General features: G+C 51.8%; 1 protein-coding gene across 4 annotated transcripts in view; it reads left to right on the top strand.

The window, feature by feature from the left end:
• Window positions 1-15,101, top strand: part of RNF220 (ring finger protein 220) — a 246,495-nt gene that overhangs the window by 206,131 nt on the left and 25,263 nt on the right. For all 4 annotated transcript variants that reach the window (XM_019017104.3, XM_019017110.2, XM_055347205.2 and 1 more), the window contains exons 3-5: window positions 2,786-2,918; window positions 11,357-11,402; window positions 14,917-15,018. In XM_019017104.3, coding sequence (XP_018872649.1) covers window positions 2,786-2,918; window positions 11,357-11,402; window positions 14,917-15,018 — 281 coding nt within the window. The remainder of the gene's footprint in view (window positions 1-2,785; window positions 2,919-11,356; window positions 11,403-14,916; window positions 15,019-15,101) is intronic.

Genomic DNA, 15,101 nt, shown 5'->3' with positions numbered 1-15,101 from the left:
AGGTCTCAATATAAAATTATAGAGAACACAGCGGGGGAGGGGACACAGGGGGCCCATGGCCATGCTGACACCTGCCACTCTAACCCCTGAGAAAATGGGGGTGGGATGGAGGGCAGAGGCTGCAGAGTCCCTCTGCTGATCCCTGCCAATGCTATTCCTGAAGCTTGGAGGCAGGAAGAGGGCCTGTTGTCCTGATAGGGAAACTGGGGCCAAGCTCAGAAAAGTAGAATGTCCCTGTGGCAGCAAAGCAGATGAACTGAGTACAGGTATGTGGGAATGCTGACGCCTGGTCCCCATGCTTGGAGTGAGACATCTGGGCTCCAGGAAGCCCTAAGAACCAGACTTGGTGTACCAGGCTAATGGGGGCTGAACCCCTGATATTTCCAGCTCAGCTCAGACCCCATGTCTGGGATCCACCTCTTTCTCCATTCTCCTGTCTTACCATTGCCCCCTTCAGACCCCAGTCCCTGCCTCAATTATCTGTTCCAACAACCTGTCAACTCCCTTACTCACTCCTTGTGCCTCCCACTGAGCGTCACCTCGCCCACAGATCCTGCCAACCTTGCTGGCCCCTTCCCACCCTCCCACAAATCCTTCATGTCCTCCTCATAGTTCTCACCAGCACTGACTGCAGTCACGGGCTCTCTTTTTGCCTTTCCTACTCATCTGTGTTCTCCTCGAGGCCAAGGATGCATTGTATTTATCTCTGAGCTCCAGTTTCTCCTAGAATAATACCTGACGTAGAATAATTGTTAAATGTTTGCTGAGTGAATGAATGAAGTAATGAAATCAAAAGCCGAGTACAGAGGTCTGTGTCCCATTCTGAGCCTCAATTGCCCTAGCTGTAAAGATAATGGCCTGGAGAATGTCTAGGGTCTTGTTCACCTGTGAGATTCTCTGACTAACTGAAGGCAGGAGCAGAGCTGAGACTGGACGCCTCATCTCCCACCTCCCAGACCTGGGCCACATCTGCTGCTGTTACTCAGAGCTTCCCTCCAGCTGTCCCCGAGCATCCGAGGCACAGCCACCTGATCAGTAGGACTTCCTCCCCTCCTCAGAGACCTTGCCACACGGACTGAAGCCTCCTGGATGGCTGGAGCTGCTGTCCCGGCCCTCCGAAGGTTATCTGGCTTCTAGGACAGTCTGTTCTTCATCCCCACCTTTCTTCTCCCCCTTTCTCTTTTCCTCTCTTTTGCTTCATCATGGAGCATCTAGGCTATGCCAGACCTGATATAAATTGTCTATAAATATAAAGATAGATAAGAAACTGTCTGTCCCACAAGGAACTCACAACTTATTCATTAACTCATTCAATTGCCTGATATACTTCTAAGGTACAGCTTAAATTTCACTTCTTTGGTTAAACCTTCTCTTTTTTCCAGTCCTCAAAACACACAGCCAAACGAAGAATTCCTCCTTCGTTTTAGCCCTCAGATGACTCTATCTGGGCATCCAAGGGAGCCGTAATCATCCTCAGTCTGGTGTCAAAGGGAGGTGGGTTTTGTGCTCAGCCTGAACTTGAGGCTTCCTTAAGTACAAGGTTGCTAGATTTAGCATATAAAAATATGGGACATCCAGGTAAATTTAGAAAATTAGAAAATATGGGGCATCCAGGTAAATTCTAGAAAATGATAAATAACTTTTAGTATAAGTATGTCCCATGTAGTACTTGGGACATGCTTATACAAAAAAAAAATTTATTATCTGAAATTCAAATTGAACTGGGCATCCTGTGTGGAATCTGGCAACCCTACTTAGGCAACCATCTTGCTCATCTCTGGCATGGCCTTTATCTCTCTGAAAGCTGATTTTGACCCCCTCCAGGAACCAGTGGGAAGAAGAAGAAGGAAGGAAAATCTGGGCTCAAAGTAAAGTCCTTTGTGCAGTCAGAGCATCCATGGATATGCAAGGATGTTTCTAGATTAATAGGGCTCCTCAACCCCACACCTGTAAGCAGTGGCCACAGAGCATCCATGGATATGCAGGGATGTTTCTAGATTAATAGGGGTCCTCAACCCCACACCTGTAAGCAGAGGCCACAGAGCATTGTGTGTCTCCACAAGTGGCAACAGAGGCGGTTTAAACATCCCAGCCGGCCAGGTGCGGTGGCTCATGCCTGTAATCCTAGCACTTTGGGAGGCCAAGATGAGAGGATCACTTGAGGCCAGGATTCAAAACCAGCCTGGTCAAAATAATGAACCCATCTCTATAAAAAAAATAAATAAATAAGGCCAGGCGCAGTAATCCCAGCACTTTGGGAGACCAAGGCTGGCAGATGACATGAGGCCAGGAGTTTGAGACCAGCCTGACCAACAAGATGAAATCCCATCTCTACAAAAAATACAAAAATTAGCCAAGTGTGGTGGCACATGCCTGTAATCCCAACTACTCAGGAGGCTGAGGCAGGAGAACCACTTGAACCCAGGAGGCAGAGGTTGCAGTGAGCCAAGATCACGCTACTGTACTCCAGCCTGGGCAACAGAGCAAGACTCTGTCTCAAATTAATTAATTAATTTTAAAAAGAAAAAAAATAGACATCCCATGGGGGATGTGTCCTAATAGATTTCTGAGAGGGGTGGCTGGCTGAGGAGGTACCATTCATGGCCACAGCCTCTGGAGCTGCAAGGAGGAGGGGTACTCGTGGGCTCTGAAACCCTCAGGCCCCTCCTCTAGGCCAAGAAGCCCTAGAGGGCAGCAGCAGGCTTGGGTTTCAGGACTGGGATGCTGGGTCTGCCTCCTGGACTAGCCCAGCTTACGCGTCTGTCTGTTCTTCTCCCCTCACTAGGTAAGAAGAAAGCAGCGGCATTGTTCGACAGCCAGGCCCCAATTTGCCCCATCTGCCAGGTCCTGCTGAGGCCCAGTGAGCTGCAGGAGCATATGGAGCAGGAACTGGAGCAGCTAGCCCAACTGCCCTCGAGGTAAGCCACCTCCCAGGGAGCCTGCCTGCTGGAGTAGTCCACTCAGGGTTCTGGCCACCGGATCCCAGGAGCAGCTGCCTGGCCCATACCCCAGCCCCTTGGGAAAAGACAGGACCCTGCCATCCTTCTCCACAACTCTGTTTCAATCCTCAGATCTTTCCACTGAATGGAGCCACCTTCCTCTTCTTGCTCTATTTTTGGTGATGGGAGGAGAGTGACCCCGCAGGCCCCAGCCTCAAAGGAAAACATGAGAGGAGCTAGACAGGGGTGAGCCACTGCCAAAGGCCCAGCACTGCCATGTTGAGCCTCAGAGCAGAATAAAAGAAGCAGGTCCTAGGCCTGGCAGGCCCCTCAGAAGTGCAGCCAAGTCCTTCCTCCAGGGGGGTGGACACTACCTTCTCTATGAATCTCAGTGTCTGAAAGATGACAATCTTAAGAATGTGCTCAGGTGTGTCCCCCACTGTCCCACCCCACCTCACCCCCAGCCTCCCTCCCTTGTCCCTGCCTGAAGGACTGGGCTGAGCCTCCTCAAGGGCCTGGTGGAGGAGCCAGGTTATCAAAAAGAGTAGAGGAGAGGTGTGACAAATTACCTAAAATCTTAGCAGTTTAAAGCAACCATTTCATTGTGCTCGTGGAATCTGTGAGGTCAGGAATTCAGATAAGACACAGAGGAGATGGCTGATGTCTGCTCCATGATGTCTGGGGCCTTAGCTGGGAAGACTTGGTGGCTGGGAGCTGGGTCATGTGGAGGCTGCTTCCCTCACATGTCTGGGGGTTGATGCTGGCTGTCAGCTGGGACCTCAGCTGAGGCTGGAATCAAAGTACCTACACAGGGCTTCTCCATGTGACCTGGGCTTCCTCATAGCTTGCCAACCTTGGGATGGTTGGACTTCTTGCATGGCAGCTTTGGGCTCCAAAAGCAAATGTTCCAGCCAACGAGATGGAAGCTGGATCACCTTTTATAACCTAGCCTGAAAGTCACTGAATCTCACTTCCACTGTATTCTATTGATTGAGGCAGTATTAGACCACCCAGAATTCAAGGGGAGAGGACATACACCCCCCTTTTGATGGGAGGACTGGCAAGGTCAAATTGTAGAAACGTATGTCGGATGGAAGATATGGTTGATGCTGTCTTTGGAAAATATAATCTGCTACTGAGGGACGGCCTGCCCCGCTCCTCCCAGTCCGACCCTTATTCAGTTCAAGTCATCAGACTTGACTGATCCTCCTTCCTTCTACCTTCTTACCGAATCCCCATGCAAGGTGCAGGGGATCCCATAGTGAATCAGAATGGTCCCTGCCCTTGGAAGTTCATAGCATGAGGGTAGGGAGGGTCAGGCAGTACAAACCCAGAGGGATGGAGACTGCTATACGGGAAGAACTGGAGCTGGGGGGTATCAAGGAGGCACCAAACCCAGCACAGAGCAAAGAAGGCTTCCTCAGAAGGTGAGGCCTGAGCTGAATTTTGAAGGAAGAAATATTTAGTCATCTATCGCTGTGTTACAAACTACCCTAAAACCTAGCAGCTAAAACAACATACATGTATTATCTCAGTTTCTGTGGTCATCAATTCAGGAACAGCTTAGCTGGATGGTTGTGGGTAGTAGTGGCTACTGGCTAGGAGTCTCTCATGAAGCTGCAGTCAAGATGTCAACCAAGGCAACGGTCATCTGAAGATCTGACTGGGACTGCAGGATCTGCTTCCAAGATGCTCACTCACATGGCTGTTGGCAGGAGGCCTCAGTTCCCCCACATGTGGGTCTCTGCATAGGACAGCTTGAATTTCCCTATGACATGGCAGCTGACTTCCCACAGAGCATGCAGTCCAAGAGAGGACTAAGGAGGATGCCACAGTGCTTGTTATGATCTAGTCTGGGAAGTCATACACTGTTGCTTCTACTCTATTCTATTCTGTTCACTAGGAGCAAGTTGTCAAGTCCAGCTCATTCTCAAGGGAGAAGAATTAAGCTCTAGAAGCTCTACCCATTGAAGGGAGGAGTATGAAAGAATCCATGGGCATATAAGACTATACCAGTGATAATAATAATAATCCTTGTTGAATGCTCACTATGTGCCGAGTACTTTACATTGCATTAATTTATTTAATCTTCACAACAACCCTCTGAAGTAGGTGACAATAATTGCTCCCATTTTACAGAGGAAGAAACTGAGGTGCAGAGGAGTTAAGTGACATCTCTAAGGTTGCACAGCTAGTAAGTGATGAAGATAAGAATCAAACCTAAAGTAATCTGACTCCAGTACCCATGCTCTTAATCACTCCCCATCCCTACCCCCTGCCCACACACACCTGGGATTGGCCTGCCAGTGGCAGAAAGTAGAAAAAAAAAATCCTTCTGCAGCTGAGTTCCATATTTTGGCTGTCCAGGAGGGGTCCTGTGTAATTTGCTCCCAGAGGAGGACTTCTAACAGGGTCAGAGAATAGAGGTAGAGGCTAGAGGAGCATGCCCAGCCTTGTAAAAGCAGTGTGCCCCCTAAGGGCCTGGAGAATGCGGGCCCCCAGCTCTCTGTCTGCCTCTTCGGTGAGGGCCACACTACAGTGCAGTCCCAGGTGCTCCACACCTGCAATGTCCAGGGCATGCACTTCTGCCAACAGCCTTCCTTTTTCCACACCCCCACCCATGACTCTGCACAACCCCCTTACCCCCCACATCCTCCCAGAGCATCCCCGTGTCCATTTCCCCACCCCAAGCTCCATGCTTCTCACGGCTATGTCTTGCGTCCCCGCATCTCTACCCCTCACGTCGCGGCCCAGCCCAGCACCCCTACGCCCATGCCCCCTCCGTCTGTGCACGCCCTGCGCCCCCGGCACGCGCCCCCCTCCAACCGGGTGTCTGACAGCCGGACAGCGGGATCTGCACAGCAAGTGAAATTCCCGTCGGATCGATAAAGCCGAAGCGCTGGCGGCGACGGGTCGATGGTTTTATCTGTCTCGGCCCCGCCGCGCCCGGCGCGCTGACAGTCGGACCGGCCGGCAAAGGCGTTCAAGGGCAGCCGCGCCCGCGCCCCCTCCCCTCGCTTCTCTCGCCCTCCCTCCCTGCGGCCGCTGCGCCCACCGGACTGCGGGCTGGACCGGTCCGCCGCCGCCCTCGTGATTTATCTGGATTTTTAATTGGAAAAAATTTGCGAATTAATTGATTTCAGGAACTTGCCAATTAACATTGTAATTGGGTGCGTGATAAATTCCCAAGGAGCGTGTCAGCTCCCTCCGGGCTGACGGCCGCGCAGCGGGGAGCGCGGGGAGGGCCCCAGCCTTGGCTGCCCTTGCCCCGCCCCTGCCCGCTCTCGGGAAGCCAAGACAGCAGAGGAGGTTGGGAAAAGATGACACACTGAGGTTCCTGAGACACCCTCTCCACACCCCACCATCAGCTCCCTGAGAAGAGGGGCCTGAAACCGGCCATTTCACAGATGGGGAAACTGAGGCCCGCAGGAGAGCAGAGCCTGTGTGTGCCTCACTTCCAGGGTCCTAGCAGAGCCCACTCAGGGCAGTTCCATCCACCAAAGGCACATGGTTGGAGGCTTCCTCCCCAGCTCTCCCTCCTCCCCTCCCCTCTCCTCTCTGCCCCAGCCCTTCTTTCCCCTGCTGACTCCTCCCTCTTCTCTCCTCCAATTGTCCCTTTTCCTCTCCTACCCTGCCTTTGCCTCCATTGCCTCCTTTGCCCTCCGTGGCCTTCTTCAGCTTAACCAGCTCCTGAGTCTGTGGATGCTGCCGCCAGGTGCCCTCCATCAACCTGGACACGTCCCCCCTCCACTTGACTGCATCCTAAGGGGCTCTTCAGACTGGCCTGGTGTTCCACCTCCTGCCTCCCTTTGCCCAACAGCACAAAGCACACCCCACTAGGAGCAGGCTGCTATTTCAGACACACTTACGGGCTCACAGAGAGAAGCAGGGACCTTCCAGCTCCAGAGCCAGGGCTGGCTGTGTTTCAGACACAGACACAAACATATACAGGACATGCGGGTGCACACACACACCCATTCCAACACACAGATGTGCCCCCACACACACCCTGAAAGAAGACTTGTCCCATGGGTGTCATTCCCACAGGTACATGGGTGCACAGACACTTACAGGAAGAGCAATCAGAACTTCCTTTGGCAAAGTCCTTACACTTTTCAAAGCACTTTTCCATTTGAGATCAGAGGCTGTGCTAACAGTCTCTCCCTCACCCCATCCTTTATCTTTCCCCTTCTCAACCCCTTCACAGGGGTTCCATTAGACCCCAGAACTTGGCCAGGTAGAACAAGGAGGGCAAAGTTAGATGGAGGACAGATTGTAGAGGGCCTTCAATGCTGGAGGACGTCCTTGATGGGGTGGAGAGTAAGCCGAACATTCATGAGCTAGGGTGAAGCCTGGTCAGAGAGAGACAAGTGGGAGGGGCATGGTTGCAAGGCCAGTGTGGAGTGTGGGTTGGGGGAAGAAGCAGGAGGCAAGGGAGGAGGTCGGCCAGGGTCCAGGGGAAAGTTGGTGAGGCCGACCCTGGACAGTGGCAGTGGCAGTGGGGATGCAGAAGAGGGAATGACGAGAGACCAGGTGGAGGAAGAAGCCACAGGACTTAGTTGGGGTGCTTATTGGGAGGAAGCTTTCTAACTTGAATGATTGGGAGAGTGACGGTGGCAGAGAAGCACGTGTCTGAGGGAAGGAGGGGATGTTGGGCAAGCTCAGCCTAAGATGTCTCTGGGATGGTGACGGAGGAGGGACTGGATGTGTGGAGAGACAGGCAGGGACATAGATAGATGGGGGCTGGAGGTTGAAGGGCGGGGGTGGAGGAAGGAGTTGGCCCCCAGACTTCCCAGTGGCCCTCAGGCAGGAGTTTCCATCCAGAGAGATGAAGTAGCCTTGGGCATGGAGAGATTGCACAAAGCTAAAAGTTGGGCTTGGCTTGGTGGGGCCTGAACTTAGAGAGATTCTCTGGGAGGTTTCTGGAGCCATTCAAGATCTGGCCTCTAGGCTGGGAAGCCAGCTCTCTGGCCAGCACTTTAAAAGGGCTCAAAGAAGCCAGAGGGAGGCTGGGTGACTCTAGAGAAGAGGCGGGGTGTGGAGATGGCAGTGCCCCCACCCCCACTTAAGCCTTATTTAAGGCCGGCCTCGGTGTTTGGTTGGGTAATGAACTAGATAAACAATTCCCCAAATAGATTAAAACGAAGTGTAACTTACAAAGGCGGCTGGTGATGATGGTTTATTCCCGGGCAGTGCACCATTTCTTTATTTCCAAGGATAATTCAGTGTAAATCACCTTAATTAAAAGTGTCAGCCCAGCCCGTGAATATTGTACTTAGGAACGCGTTTCCTGGGTCCCAGTTATAATTTAAAACCCATGGATCACTAGGCAGTGAGTGACTGAGCAAGGGAGGAAATCGTTGGGGGCGGGCTGTGGAAATAGGGAGGGACGAAGGCAGAGCTGATGGGCTGGGCGGGAGCCAGGCTGCCTACAGCTGCGGACCTCAGACCTGTCTTCTATGAGGCAGGCCCTTCAGCAGACTCCTCAGCCTCTGGGGGCCAAGCACACTGGGAAGTAATCAGGTTGTTGGAGGGAAGATAGGGAGGGGGTCCCTTGCTCAGAGAGAGGCAAGGAGTCTCAGGTAGTACCAATGCAATGCAAGGGACAGCGAAGAGTGCTGCTAGGAAAAGATCCAGAGGAGTGGATCGCCAAGTGACAGGCTGGACATTCTGACCCTGAATGTCCCTGTTTCTGTTCACCAGCAGAGCAAACTGAAGCCCAGAATCAGCAGTTCCCTCCCCAAAGTCACACAGCAAGCAAAGAAAAAGAACTGGGTTCTGCCCTCTATCCTAAGCCCTGAGTGTCTTTAGGGAGGCAGCATGGGCAATTAAAAGCCAGCACTGTGGGCTTGGCCAGACGCCAACTCAAATCCCAAACCCTCCACAGACTGTGTGACCATAGAAATGTCATTTGACCTGGTAGTCAACTTTGTAGAGATTTTGTGAAGTTTCAATGAGATAACACATGTTAAGGCCTGCGCCTGTCACATACAGTGGGTGTACAATCATTGTTCATTCCTTCCTTTTCTGCTGTCACCTGATCCAACTGGAGATAATACTCTTATCCTAGGCCAGGCAGAGCAAGCATGGTGTTGTACAGTAGATACCTCATTTCCGTACCAGAAATGGTGATGGCAGTATTTGTTTACTGAGTGAATGAAGGAGTGAACGAATGATAAAAGCCATAAACTCAAAAACCAGTTGCTCTCAAAAGCAGCTCCGTGCCCTTCTTGAATCCCCAGTGCCTACATCAGGGCTGGCATGAACCATTTATGAGCAAAACATAATTGAATGGAACCTGTTGTAGCTAGCCTTCCTAGTCTGTGATGCCCCCACTGTGTGATTAGACTGGCTGACAGCTCTGTCTTTACACTCAGACCTTGGCCTCACTCTGCTGCTGGGCCTGGTGGCTTCTGCACTGGGATATACATTTGTTATGTGTGTTGTGCATATGTGTCTACATTTGTGGGTACATGTGCATCTGGGTGTGTGTTGGTACACGCAGGTGTCCATATCTACGCATGTGTTTATTGGACTTGTGCACATGAGCAGCTCTCATCTAATCTGTGTGGCTGTTGTGAATCTTTTTTTTTTTTTTTGAGACAAAGTCTCACTCTTGTTGCCTAGGCTGGAGTACAGTGGCGCAATCTCGGCTCACTCCAACTTCTCCCTCCTGGGTTCAAGCGATTCTCCTGCCTCAGCCTCCCAAGTAGCTGGGATTACAGGCGCCTGCCACCACGCCCAGCTAATTTTTGTATTTTTAGTAGAGACGGGGTTTCACCATGTTGGCCAGGCTGGTCTCGAACTCCTGACCTCAGGTGATCCACCAGCCTCGGCCTCACAAAGTGCTGGGATTACAGGCGTGAGCCACTGCACTGCACTGGACCATGCATCTGTCTTTATGGACATGTGTCTGGGAATATGCCTCTGTGGCCCTGTGCATCTGTATGGGTGTCTGAGTCTCCAGGTGTGACTGGTTATATCTGTGCCTGTTGGCAGAATTATAGAAAGTCTATGGGTATATATGTGTGCGCCTTTATACCAGGGTTTCTCAACTTCGGCACAGTTGACATTTGGGGTCAGATAATTCTTTGCTGTGAGGGGCTGTCTGGTACACTGTAGGCTGTTTAACATCCTCTACCTACTCCATGCCAGTAGCAACCTCCCCTCCCTCTGCTCAAGTTTTGACAATCAAAAATGCTTCCAGACATTGCTGGATGTCCCCTGTGCAGGCGAACATCCCTTCCCCTTCTCCCCTGTCTCCCACTGAGAGTCACTGCTGCATCTGAATCTGCCTGTGCTTTTGCTGGCTTGTGCGGTACGTTTGTGTCTGGCCCTGTGGGTGTCTGAGCTCATCTGTGGATGTTCCTTATGTCTACACTCGTTAAGTCCCTATGTGCCCCATGCATTCTGCCTTGGATGTGTGTCTGTGTGTTCTTGTGCTTTCCGGGTATATCTGCAGGTGTGCTGTACGTTATACCTCATATGTGTGTCTGTGCAGGGACCCTATGTGAATGGGCTGCGTCTGCCTCCGTGCATTCATCAGCCAGCACTTCTGTGAGCATGTGTGTGTGTGTGTGAGTGCACGCGCATGAATGTGCGAGCACAGATGTGGCGAGCATAGTGGGGGCAGCAGGCAGGGAGGGACAGGAACAGGGATATTAATGTTTCTGAAGTGGATCTGATTTGATACGTCTTGTTCCATTGTCAGCATCTGTTTAGCAGGGATTTGTAATACTTTGTGGCTCTGGATCACTCATGCTTAGCGCGGGATGTGGCCTTGCATACCAATTTTGTTATTAAACACAGTCCTCGCCTCCCCCACAGCCCATCCATCACCTCCCACCCCAGCCCCCGCCTGCTCTGAACCGCCCACCATATTTCAGGGCCCAGCTCCTGCCTGCCTGCCGCGCCCGATGCCGGAGGGCCTGGGGCTGACAAATTGAATCAGGGGGAGATCATTCGTGGCCTAACACAGTTTGCAGCATGTTGGAGGGAGAATTGACAAGAGCCCTGTCAGCTCCATCACCCCAATCCCACAGGAGCTAAGAGCGGGCTGGGAACAGGGGGTGGAGAGAAGGGGGTCTCCAGGACAGGCAGAATCTTCAAGGCTGATACGAGGAGTCAGGTAAAGCCCCTTTCTTCAGATCCACTGGGAAATCTACCATGCCTAGTAGATTTCTGTGTCTCCCTCCCAGGGGCCAGCACTAGCCCTTGGCCCAAGAGAGAAGCTGAGCTACTCAGCCCATGAGAGAGGCTGGGCCACTGGGATTGAAAGGACTGGGTGGAGCTTGGCTGAGCTGGGCTGGGCTAGGCTGTCTATGCCTTCTCTGTCTTTGGGGTCTTCTTGCTACTCTACCGTTGCATGCCCTGGGCAGTAGGTAGAACGGTTACCCTGTTCTCTTCTTTCTTGGCAGCAAGAATTCCCTTCTGAAGGATGCCATGGCTCCAGGCACCCCCAAGGTAGGTGGCCAATTACATGTTTTCCTCCTGCCCTTACTAACCTAGGCCTACCCAGAACTGGTTCCTCCTGAGAAAAAGGAGCTTTTCTAGTATCCTCAACTATCTCCAGCTTTTCTAATATCCTCAACTATCTCCAGGTCTTGAACATCATCCTGAGGCCTAGGGCTGCACCATGTGTGTGTGTAAGTGTGTGTGGTCTGTGCATGAGTGAGAGTATGCTCATCTGACTTCCTCCTCTTCCAGCCAGGAGAGGGGTCAGAGCCAAGAATGGCCTGGGAGATGTGGGTGACCCAGACACTAAGGGTGAGAAGACTCAAAGGAAGAAAGTGAGCTATAGCAGATGAAGAAAAATAAAGAAATGCAGGTCAAGATAGTGCAGGGCCCTAGAAGCCAGACTATGGGGGCACGGGGGTGTATGAATGTGCAGGTGTGTGCGTGTGTGTGTGTTTGTGTGTACTTTGTCCTGAGGGGAACAAGGAGCCAAGGAAGAGGCTGAACTCTTTTGGGGAGCTAGTCTGCCTCTCTGAACAAACCCTGTGGGAGAAAGACTTGAAAGCATCAGTTGGAGAAAGGGAAAGTGAAGAGCAAATATCTGGCTCAAAGGAGGGGCCAAGAGGCCTTAGCACAATGACATTTGTATCAAGAACTCCTCAAAGATGGCCACAGACACAGTGGGTACTACTTACCCAAAGGTGGTTTTGAGGGGATGGATACATGGGGAGAACCAAACCCTCACTTACTGAGTATCCCCTTCCCCATTCCTCGGTAGAAGACTGCATCCTTTTTCCCACAATTATTCAGAACAGGAGGCCACCCCTAGCCCATTTTATAGGGAGTGAGGAATGACTATGGAAGATTTGGGAATGGGTGGAATCAGTGAAGGAGAGTGTTTGGAGAGATTAGAGCAAAGGCCAAGGTGAGAATCTGAGGGACTCCTGCACTTGGTGTCAAGATAAGGTCCAGGAGGCAGGGAAGGAGACAGAGGAGGAACACTTAGTGAGTTAAGAGGGGCACAGGAGAGCATGGTATCTCAGGATCCTAAGGAAGAAAGTTTCTAAATGTATCAGGTGGTCAGCAGTCAAACAGGGAAAGACTGGAGAAGGGGTCCGTTGTATTTAGAAGTCTGGCAGTGACTGGTGACCTCTAAGAGGGCAGTTTTGGGAAAGGAGCCAGAGTGACAAGTATCACTTCCATGGGGTAGACCCAAATACCCTGCAAGCCTTTCAAAGGTATAGGAATGGATCATGTACCTTCATTTAGAAAACTGCTCACCTGTAGCAAGCTGGGAGAGGAGGAGCAGAGCACCTAGCCCTGCCTTGGGTGGGTATAGGCCTTGGCCAAGGAGTCAAAGCCCCAAAGAGAAAGGGGAGGCTGGGGGTGCCAGGCAGCTGCAGACTCACAGAGATAGGGAGCTACACTCACTGAGTGTGGCCCAGCCTGCAGCATTTAATGGTGTGGTTCAGGAAAGTCAGAGACAAGCTTCCAAGTCAGCCACCACAGGTGACAGCTGACACCTGAGCATGGCTGGCAGGGCTGGGGACTTGGACATCAGTGAGGCCTGTGTTCTAAGGACAAACCCCTGGGAGACACAGTCTACCTCCATCCCTAGCTCCCCACATATACAGACCCACACACACACTCAGGTCAGAATACAGACATAGGAAGTCTTAAAACATGTGTCCTGAAACCACAGACACAGGCATACTGACCATCAGACACAGAGATAAGGGACACTTGCTCACCCACTTCCAGATATATGCCCACACCCCCAAAGCTGAATAGTTCAGGGTCTATCCTCTGCCTTGACCTAGGCTTTAGGGAAGCAGGTCATGAGTGGAAGAGGCGAGAGAGAGAAGGTTCAAGCAAGAGACTGAAAGGACAGGGAGAAGGAGGGAGGGAGGAGGAGGAGAGGGCGAGGGGGCCTTAGACAAGATTGATGGCCTCGTTGCCATTAAGAAAAAAATTAGCCGGTGGCGGCTATCATATTAAAGGGTGAAGAAGCCGTGAATTATTTTCTTAAAGATCTTATCGCTTACAATGATAATTTTACCTTCCAAAAGGCCACTTTTAATGAGGCGAAGAGCCAGGCAAAAAGTCATGATTTAATGCCGGGATTTTTTTTTCAAAACACATTTTACTGCTTTTTGGTCCATGTTTAAAAAGCACCAGTGACCTTTTTTTATTCCGCTTGCCCCAGGTGTAATGCCGAGGCCTCTCAGGGCTTCTAACCTAGAGAGAATGAGAGAGAGAGAGAGAGAGAGAGAGAGAGAGAGAGAAAGCGCACAAACAGGAGCTTTTTCATGGGCCGGAGGTCGGGGTGACCCACACTGTTCCCCCTCGTTAGCATCTTCCTTGGGACCAGAGAAGGAGAAGAACATTGCCTGAGAGTACCTCCTTTCTGAGCTGAGGGCTGGGTCACCCATGAGGCCTCCCACTGGGCTTGGATGGGTGAAGAAGGAGCTCCACGTTGCAGAGAATCCCATGCAGGCCCTTTCCAGCCTTTTCTCTCCTCCAGCTCCTGGGGTATGGGCAAGTCAGGGAGCCCTGCCAGACCAGCAGCTGTCCCTTCCCTTTCCAGGGCCCTTGCCTGAGGATGTGCAGCATGGCCACCGCATGCGGGTCACATCCTAAGGCTCAGCCGGAGATGAAGGATAAATGGCTGCTCCATCTTTCCCAAATTGCTTTCTTTGGGCTGTCACTGGCGATTTGGCGTGGTTTTCTAAGCTGGGGAAGACTCCTAGGGAATTGTGTGCTTCCAGCTCAGAGCTGTACAGGCTGAAGAAGGTGGGGGGAGGAAGTATGGATTGCTTTCAGGCCTCCAGGCACCCAGTTTGCAGCTGAACAGGCCTTGGCAAGAGCGGGCTCTCAGGCAGAATGTGCCATGTGGTATTTAGAATTGTGGTGATTGCACACAATTTCAAGCAGACAGTTTATTAATCTAAACTGCAGGCGTATGTAGAAGAGGCCATACAAGATTGACATGGGGGGATTAGTTTTGCTGGGGTTTTTGCTGGGGTCATCACCGTAGCACCGGGATAAATGGACCCACGTACATCCCTAGCTGCACGTGGGAAACTCACATGCTATTTAATTTACTGTCTCCACTGTGGGGCTGCCATCAGCCTGTATTAAGGGCAGGCGGGGTAGCGGGTATATGGCTTTACCCACAACCCTTCACGGGGATCCCAGAGTCTCTGCTCTCCAAGGGAAAACAAAACATATATAGTCTCAGCCTACTGGGAGTGGACTGGGAGTCTCACTCCACTGGGACAGAGATTAGCCTAAGCAGGGTCCCTCAAGGGGTCTCTACCCATCCCTAAAACCAAGCCGTGCTCTCCCACAACCACACTCCCAGGACTTGACCCCATGCCTTTAGAATCTCAAGAGTGGTCTTTCTATCCCTCAGCCTCCTTCTCTTTGCCTGGCTCCCCAAAGCACCACAGGACTGGGAACTCTAGGGACTGACTGTAGGTCTCATTTGGCCTGAGGCCACATGTCCTTTTTCTTCTTCCAGTCCCTCCTGTTGTCTGCTTCCATCAAGAGGGAAGGAGAGTCTCCAACGGCATCACCCCACTCATCTGCCACCGATGACCTCCACCATTCAGACAGATACCAGGTGAGGAGGAGTGGTGAGTGGCCATGAGAAGCAAGCTCACCTGGGGGAGGGCTTCAAGAGCCTGCCCGGTGCTAACTCCTCCT

Source organism: Gorilla gorilla, chromosome 1 (assembly GCF_029281585.2).
Source record: "Gorilla gorilla gorilla isolate KB3781 chromosome 1, NHGRI_mGorGor1-v2.1_pri, whole genome shotgun sequence".
Lineage (NCBI taxonomy): Eukaryota > Metazoa > Chordata > Mammalia > Primates > Hominidae > Gorilla > Gorilla gorilla.
Note: the sequence above shows the minus strand (reverse complement) of the source record. Positions and strands in the feature narration are given on the sequence as shown.